The 9,759-nt window shown below is 32.3% G+C and overlaps 1 protein-coding gene across 1 annotated transcript; it reads left to right on the forward strand.

Annotated features, from left to right (window-relative positions):
- Positions 1–3,210: 3,210 nt before the first annotated feature.
- LOC132154120 (ras-related protein Rab-31-like) lies at positions 3,211–9,427 on the forward strand. The gene is made up of 7 exons (XM_059562744.1): positions 3,211–3,410; positions 4,223–4,302; positions 5,119–5,200; positions 6,064–6,135; positions 6,841–6,947; positions 7,568–7,677; positions 9,169–9,427. Exons 1-7 carry the CDS (start codon positions 3,375–3,377, stop codon positions 9,261–9,263), a joined length of 582 nt encoding a protein of 193 aa, XP_059418727.1. The 5' UTR covers positions 3,211–3,374; the 3' UTR covers positions 9,264–9,427.
- The last annotated feature ends 332 nt before the right edge of the window (positions 9,428–9,759 follow it).

The following is a 9,759-nucleotide window of genomic DNA, read 5'->3' on the forward strand; positions in this document are numbered from 1 at the left end:
ATCCCAAGTTTGAAAAAAAAAAAATGTGAATCTCACCTGTTCAGGTCAATTTTTACTCCAAAATCAAAAGAAGAAAATATATTATATTATATTATATTATATTATATTATATTATATTATATTATATTATATTATATTATATTATATTATATTATATTATATTATATTATATTATATTATATTATATTATATTATATTATATTATATTATATTATATTATATTATATTATGCATTAAGAACATTAAGCCTGTTTTCAAGGCTATTATTATTATATATTTTTTTTTGCATTCTAACATTATTTACAATACTATTAAGCACTTTCCAGATAATAACTTTTCACTTTCTCAGTACCTTAATTCAAATAAAATGTCATTCTCACAGAAATGTGGAAATATAGAAAAATATTGATATTATTTACGTGATAAAGTATATATCATGATATTATTGATTGTACTGAATTTATGCCAATTTAAATATATTTAACTATATTATTTTAAGTGCAAACTGTCCTTAATAGCCATTAAAGTAATGTCACAATGCAAAAAAAAAAAGAAATGATTTCTGCAAACATATTTTTCCTTTCGATTTTGGGTTAAAATATACAAAAGCCCATTTCCACAAAAGTAATTGAAACTTATTATTTCAAATTTTTCAGTTAAAAAAAAAGGGAAAAAGTCAGAATTGTGAGCTATAAATTCAGAATTCTGACTTTTCGCAGTTTAACTTTTGCAGTTCTGTTATCACAGGGTAAAATTATAAAAGGGAGTTTTGACTTTTTATCTCACAATTCAGACTTTGTTTCTTGCAGTTACTAGTTTGTCTCTTAATTCTGAAGTGGAAAAGGTCAGATTTATGAAATGTAAACTCTGAGCTTCAAGATAAAAAGCTGCAGTTACCTTTATTCATTCCATGGAGTAAACAGACTTTCATAGAAATGTGACATGTTGTCTTAAAATTCACTTAAATACTTCAAGCATTTCAAGAAACTAAGCCATTGAATACCGAGCACTAATAGGATGTTATGACACAACTCCAAACCACAGGTGACGAACATCCGTATCTTCTGCAATCACATACATTCAGTGCGAAAACTGCAATCATTTCAGACAAGCAGATTTACTGGTTATTATTAACAAATGCATTTTATTTATGCAGTTTGGCTTAAAATTAAATCCAGAAGGAGAAATTACACTGAGAAATATCCTGGATGTCTATTGCCAATTCAGAAATAAGGTTATGAAAAATCATAATCGTCTGCCGGCTCTCCTGTTATGGGTCCAGGTCTAGAACCAAGATCAAAATCAGTGAAAGTCAGTGAAAATGAAGTTGTGTGTTTGTGAATCCACTGTGCCATAGGTGACTGAGTGTAGGTGCACAGAAGAGCTACTTTGAAGATGCTCTGGGACATTGTAATACAGCTAGATTGTATTTTTACCTATTAGGATATTTAAAGGAGACTGTTATGATCGTTTATTATAAATTACAATATTTAATAATCATTATATGTAAACATCTCAGCTGTAACTGCACTAAAACATGCAGATCTGCACTTACAGAATGCGAATAAGTCGATTGCGGTTTATTGTGGAGTTGGTAACGTTTTTATTTGTTTCCGTACGTTCATGTAATGCCACGTGTTGTTTTTGTAAAACAAATTTCGTGAAGCACAAGGATACTTTTGATCACTGATGAAGTTTGAGAGGTTATTATGAGTGGTTTTAATAAGTGTAGGTGATCAGAATCAAAGAAAAAATATTTTGCATAAAACAAATTATGCTTATAATTTAAAGAAACCTAATTTTCTTTCTGCAAAATATCTTATTTTTCTGTTGATTTGGTGTGAAATATGAGCATTCAGTTTTTGAGAGATCCACCCGACTGGTCCTGAAGTTTTGACACCGTTGTTCCAGATGTTCTGACACACTGATCCAGAGTCATTTTGGAAACTTGCACTAGATTGTCACCAATTTGTCCTTTTTTACTACCAATATTCTGTTAGTTCCACGTTATTTTGTGATTAAATTTTTTTTCTAAAGTGCTTGTTGAATGCTAGTGTACTACTGGATTATTGTATTTTATTAATCTCTTTCAGATGTAACACATTTCCACCCTCATTTTGTTTTGGTTTGTTTTCTCTCTTTCTTTCTTGTCATGCTGTCAAGGAAGTTACATTTCAGAAATACTGTATAATTCTATTGACAGACTTATTGTCATTTATATACTATGTAAAAAAAGAAAGAAAGTTGTTAGAACTTATCTCAAAGAGACACACACACACATGCTCATCTACTTTTGGAAATGATAGTTTTTCATGTTATAAACAAAGCTTCTGTAGCTCATGATCATTGCAAACAGAATGCTGCCATCTAAAATAAAATGATAGGTTGAACTTAATTCAAGTTTGAGAATTTTTCTCTGCAATAAAGAATATGAAGGATCGACCTGTTGCTCCTGCGATGAAGGTGATGATCTTGCTGGATGCCCTCAGTGACTGCTGTGATTAGTGTTATCACCGTTACAGACAGATGGAGGTATGTGGTCTAATTTAACACAAGAAGCAAGTTGCCAGGCAGAGAAAACCACTGGGTAAGAAATCCAGAGCTTGAAATGTAAGACCATCTACAAAGCATTTATTTTATTATTTCATTTATGATTGATGATTATGATAATATTGTTAATACATATAAATGCAGTAAAACATTTACTTTGATATTTTACTGCATTTATATGTATTAACAATATTATCATAACTTGTTTGTCATTTTTTGTATTTGTATACTTCTATTTTAGATTTTATTATATATATATATATATAATAAAATCTAAAATAGAAGTATACAAATACAAAAAATGACAAACAAGTTAGAAACTAATTACAAACTAATTCTCCTGCTTGTTTATAACATCCACTTATGTTACTTTATGGTTTATTGCATAGCTAATGTGAATAAATGGTAAATACATAAAATGTTTTATTTTTTTATTTTATTCTATGTATATCTGTATTTTTACTTGAACGATTATAAGAAAAATAAACCATATGGAAAAAATAATAATGGATAGGCCTATATATTTATTCGGCTCACTCAATTTAATATTTTTATTGGCATTAAGGCTAGAATTAGAATGCGTACTGTAGTTATATTATTATTTGAATAAGCGCTCTCTTTGAGGCGTGGTTTATGTCGTCACGTGATGTGAGTGACAGCTCGCCCGACATCCTCCAGTCGGTTTCCGTTAGATTTGGGAAGGAGATGATCAGAGTTTGTGTTTTACAGATGAATCGTCCACTGTGACCGTGATGGACGAGAGTCGACAAAACAAGACCGAGGACTGTTAGAATAATGCTTCAGCTGCCTTAACGTGCTTTATAATGGCCATCAGGGAACTGAAAGTTTGTCTGCTCGGGGTGAGTGTTGAGATTCCGACGTCTGCGGCTTCATCCGCTTCAGGATCATCGACACAAACGCACTGACAGGAACTCTCATTATTTCTGATTCTTTTTCTCATAATCAACACACAGAGATGTTTTGCCGTTTCGAAGTCGCTCTTTCAGTCATGTGAAGCATCGTGATATGTTAACACAAATATCTTCAGTTATTTTTATGAGAGAGTCGGAGCTAAAGCTGGACTTGTTTTTGCTTAAATTCATTCTTTTGGAATGTTTGCGGCCTCACGTCACCGTGGGCTGGATATTGGCTTTGTTCGAAATGGAATGTTTGCGCACTGCGCACTTCATAATGCGCAGTATATACTGCGTGGTGCAAATTATATATATAAATGAATGGCTATGAACTGAAGAGCATACTATACTACCCTGACTGTCTGCACTATGTAACACTGCCCACAGTATGCAGATTCAGATTTAGCGCCAACTGTGAGTTAAAGTTAGTTATGATTTATTAATTAAAATTAATCAAAAGATAAGACATTTTATGCAAAACTGGATTTAAAATTCATTCCGAGGTGATAACCAACGTGATGAGTCCAATCGACAACAATGCAGCATACAAAAGTTTAAAACACTTATATACAGTGTACAAATATGCGTACTTTAGAAATTACATACTGCAGAAAAAAAGAAAAAAAAACTTGAAACCTCAAATCCACATCATCTGATCTGGCTCTATAATAATCTGAAGTCATGTCAGACAACATTGATAAATCATATATTTGATATTTCGTGATGTTTCAGTGCTTTTGTCTTTCTCATAATCGCAGGACACAGGTGTGGGGAAATCAAGTATTGTGTGTCGATTCGTTCAAGATCACTTTGACCACAACATCAGTCCAACGATAGGGTAAGTTCATCTCTTTATTAAACGCTTGATTTACACATAACTGAGGTGAAGAAATCACATCCGTCAGCTCATGTGGAGGAGGAAGAATGTGTGGCTAAATATTCCTTCATGAGTCAAACCAGCGGTTCAGAACAGCTGATTCAGAATCAGTCCAGTTGTTTCCTCTCAGTTTTGTTTACATCAGCACATGCTGATTTCTCTCAGCGGGGTTACTCATTACACTTGGAGAAGAGCATATTTTTAGCCTTTTGTTTTTCACAGTTTGCACTAAAACAGAGACTGCTGCAAAATATAGTTTTGTTTTGTTTTTCATATTTAAGTCATGTGATGTAATTTCTTCCTTGAATGATTACTATTTCACATCTATTTAAAAACATTTTTAAGCATTTGAATATTTTTAAAAATACTTTTACATGTTTTTAAACATATACATATATATTTTTAATATTTTATAAATGTTAACTATTTAAAAAAAAAAAAAATATATATATATATATATATATGAATGTATATGAATATTTGTAAATTAATTAATAATTTAAATAATTGAATTTGTGTATGTATGAATGTATTTTAAATAGTTTATAAATAGTTTATAAATGTATACTATTTAAAAAAAAACTAATTATTGTATATGAATTTATGTGTATACAGTGTACATATATATATATATATATATATATATATTATCCAGTATATGTATATATATATTCAGTATATGTGTATATATATATATTCAATACTATATTCAGTATTCATGCAATTTATTATTATTATCAAATCATATTTTTATCATTATAATATCTGTTTTTTCAGTGCATCTTTTTTAACTAAGACCGTCTCCTGTGGAAATGAACTTCACAAATTTCTGATCTGGGACACCGCAGGGCAGGAACGGGTGAGGTTTTATCTATTTAGAAATTGGGGTTTTGGTGTATGAATGTTTTATTATACATTTCTGTCAGACTTTTGTTTATTTGTGGGTTTGTTCATTTTTATTACACCTGTCTTTTTCTGCCTTAATGTTTCAATCCTGCATGCATTTGTGTTTATTTGAAGATCTCTGAGCATCTATTTCTATCTCATGCAACCTGAATAGAGCTTGTAAGCTAAAAACACACAACCCATCGCATGATTTCATAACATTCAGCTTTTTTCCACACACACACACACACACGTAAGTTTAACATGTTTGGATTCCTGTCAGTGTTTCTGTGCCCTTTAATTCCCAACTTAAAACAATAGCTCACTCAAAAAGGAAGGGAAATTCAGCCATTTACAACTGGAACATCTTGAAAGTGAGTAAATGATGACAGAAGTTTTTTTTTTTTTTTTGGATACACAAGATTAAAGGATGCAAGACCATTCATTCGAAGTCACATTTGACATCATCACAGTTATTGTTTAGATTAATCACATTTCATTTCCAACACACACACACACACACAGAGTTCAGAGCTCACTGTAAGTCTGACTCATTGGGTGTGGTGGAAATGTGTGTGTGTGAGTGAGTTTGAGAAGTGCTGACGTGACTTTGTGTTCACGTCTGGAAGATCAATATCAGTGTCTGTTCAGACTCCAGTCTCCTTTTGAACTTGACAGCTGTCTGAACCACAACCACCACAAGTTAATACGCTTTACTATAATGCTACAGTATCTAATTTTTTTTTTTAAGAAAATATGAGCGGTGTTTTCCTGTGCAAAACTTGTGCTTCCCTTATGTAAAATATAATCATTACGCTGTATGTTATTTTTCTGCAGTTTCATTCGTTGGCTCCAATGTATTACAGGGGCTCTGCAGCGGCCGTAATTGTTTATGACATCACAAAACTCGTAAGTTAGTATGTTTGTGCAATTCAGTTTCAAGTTGTTTCTATTCTAAAAAAGCATTTTTAACTGTGCTTTAGGTGCAAACCACTGAAATATGCCATTATGATTGACTCATTTGTTTATAATTGTAGTTGCTTCTCAGACAGCAATAAGAATAAATATGACACTGGAGCACAAAAGCAGTCTTAAGTCTCTGGGGTGTATTTTTAGCAAGAGTCAAAATTATCGATTTTTTTTTTATGCCAAAAATCATTAGGATATTAAGTAAAGATCATGTTCCATGTAGATATTTTGTAAATTTCCTACCATAAATATACAGAATCAAAACTTAATTTTTGATTTGTAATATGTATTGCTCAGAACTTCATTTGGTCCACTTTAATCTCAGTATTTAGATTTGTTTGCACCCTCAGATTCCAGATTTTTAAATAGTTGTGTCTCGTTGTCCTCCTAACAGACCATACATCAATGGAAAGCATATTTATTCAGCTTTCAGATGATGTATAAATCTCAATTTCTAAAAATTGACACTTAAGACTGTTTTTGTGGTCCAGGGTCACAAATGGAGATTTAACTCCTACTGAAGAAGACCCAAGTGATGTCCCATCAGTGTCTCAAACAGTGCTCAGAAAACAAGCCTCAGAGATCTGGAAGAGCAAACTCTTATCTTAGGCTCCACATGTTTTGTGATGTGTCTGGTTTCTGCAGGATTCTTTCCAGATGTTGAAAAAGTGGGTGAAGGAGCTGAAGGAACACGGGCCGGAGGATATAGTCGTGGCCATAGCAGGAAATAAAACCGATCTAGGTGATATCAGGTGAATAAAACCCCCTTTCTCTTTCTGAAAAGCGATTATATTCCCTTAAGTTTCTTTCCAAAGCCTGCAGCCCCTCAGCTTAGAGTTTCATATTCAACATGAAATCAAAATTGCACTTTGAGAGCAGATCAAATGCATCAAAATGTGCAGAACTTCATAAATAAAATGTAAAACCTTGCCATCCTTTCAATTCCTAAAGCATAAATTCAAGTCCTGCTTGATGTTTTCCTCATGAAATATCCTGTTTTGCCTTACATTGTGAAAGTAAGGTGGTTTGTGATTGCTGTTTCACTTCAGTTGTGATTATTAGAGTTTATTCTGAGCTTTTTCAGTTCTGATGAACATCTCAATGGCAGGAAACTGCACCTTCAATTGTGTCTCTGTTAATTAAGCCGTTTCCATTTAGAAATGTTTAATCATGCTTAATCACTTTCCCCTAGTAATTTTCCCAGCTGGCGGTCTTTGTGTCTGTATAATTACTTGACATTTGCAGGCAGTCCAGTGCTCATTTACCACAAACCCCTGTTTGTTTCGGCCCTGTCCTCAGCTGATCATGTTCCTCAGGGTGATTTCTGTGAGTGAGCTGATTGTTTACTCATATTCAATGGGGTTTTTTCTAGGGAAGTTCCGACTAAAGAGGCGAAAGATTTCGCAGAGTCCATTGCAGCCATATTTATGGAGACCAGCGCCAGAAATGCAGTAAACATAGAGGAGTTGTTTCAGAAAATCAGTAAGTGTCACTAAAACTACACAAGTGTCCATGCCACATACAGCTTCCAGTGCTTGCTAGTGTCTTCATTTGTTACTGTAGCATCTCCTTCATTACTCACTTTCATTTTTTACGAAGCATTCTCGAGTCGATATGCAAGCTTATTTCTCACAAGTGAACATTTTTTACATATCATGGCTCTTTTTCCCCTGGATTTTGAAACACCTGACCTGACCACATGCACACGCAGAATTCACAGGAAAACATCAAAACTGCGAGATGTAAACTCCACACAATTTTTATACAATGTTTTATACAATTTGTATACAATTTTTATTTAATTTTTATTCTTGAATTTCTGATGAAAAAGGTCACAGTTATTTTTATATTTTTATTTTGTGGCCTTACAGGGTGTGCTTTAGGAACCATTTTAATTGGGATAAAACTAACTTTAATTAATGTTGTTGTTTTTTTATGTTGGGAATGCCAATTTATATATGAAACACATTAATGCTCAATAACTGCACTTCTATATTTTATATATATATATAAAATTGACCCTTGAAGTTCTCTGTTCTTTTTCAATTCTGTCTACTTGCTCTTTATTCATAAAATAAGAATAAATAATAATAATAACTTGACCCTCTACTAGCTCTCTCTGTTCTATTTCTATTCTATCTATTTTTATTCTTATTATTTTTCATTTAAAAAATAAATAAATAATTAAGAACACACACACACACACCTTGCTCACCAGGACTTGTCATAGCACTAAGATGTTGTTGCTCTTTTGTTGATTTGATTGCTTCTATTATCCTCAGTTGTAAGTTGCTTTGGATAAAAGCATCTGCTAAATGCTTAAATGTAAAGGTAGTGTAAATGTTGCAAGATTTAGTCCTGTATTTTGCATTTTTTATTTTTTCCTTTTACGTAGATTAATATTTGTATTCAGCAAGGATGCATTCATTTTATCAAAAGTGACAATAAAGACATTTATAACAATCCTATATATATATATTTTATTTATTTTATTTATTTATTTTTTTTTTGCATCACAGCAAAAAATACATTCTGCGATAAATTGAAATAGGAAACGGTTCTTTTCAATTGCAATATTATTTCACAATATTTCTGTTTTATAGAATTTTCCGATCAAATAAATGTAGCTTCATTGAGCATAAGAGACTTTTCAAAAACATTAAAAACTCTTAATGACCCCAAACTTTGGCTTAATAGTGTAATGTACATTTATTGATAATAAAGAAATGTAATTTCATTTAGTTGAGTATTTTATTCTAGTAATCAGTGATGATGGCACAGAACTGATTTTAACATGTTGTGTTTAACATGTTTTCATCTCCTCACATTTGACATCAGTGTTTAGTGAAAAGATGCATTTAATTGCATCAACACACTTATATTTCATTGTATTTTATCTAGTGCAATAACATGCACATACAGTGTTTTGTACCTGGTTGTGGCCTATTTGTTCATGTTCTCATATCTGTGTAGGTCGACAGATCCCTCCACTGGAGAACACAGACGCTGACAGCCACGACTCCTTTAAACTGACACAACAGCCTCCTCCCTCCAGACGCTGCTGTTAGACATCCATCCAGTCACTACAACATGATCTCCTGTGGTATTTGGCCCATGTGATACATAGATTAAAATCACAATACACACAAATCAATATGTTTTAATATAGGAGTCTGTTAACCAGATGTGGATATGGTCACATGATTGACAGACATACATATTACAGTAGGAAACTCAGCCATTCTTCAGCTGAACCATATTCATGTTTTCTGAATATTGCAGTGATGCTGAGCAAATGTGAGTTATCACAACTTGGAATATCATATCAAGTCTTTTTAAATAAATGCAATATTGTGACATAGAAATGTTCATAGTTAGCACAATGTTTATACAATAAGTGCCTTGGAAATGTCATTTTTATGTCTGGCATTGCCGTTTTGAAACATAAGAACAATAGTTTTAATATGGTATTTCTAATCTGGCTTTATTTGACCACTTACAGTGACATAGGAACTGAAGAATGAAGTACAGATGGATAAAACAAAAACTGTGTACGTCTTCATT

The sequence above is a fragment of the Carassius carassius genome, chromosome 12 (genome assembly GCF_963082965.1).
Source record: "Carassius carassius chromosome 12, fCarCar2.1, whole genome shotgun sequence".
Taxonomy (NCBI): Eukaryota; Metazoa; Chordata; class Actinopteri; order Cypriniformes; family Cyprinidae; genus Carassius; species Carassius carassius.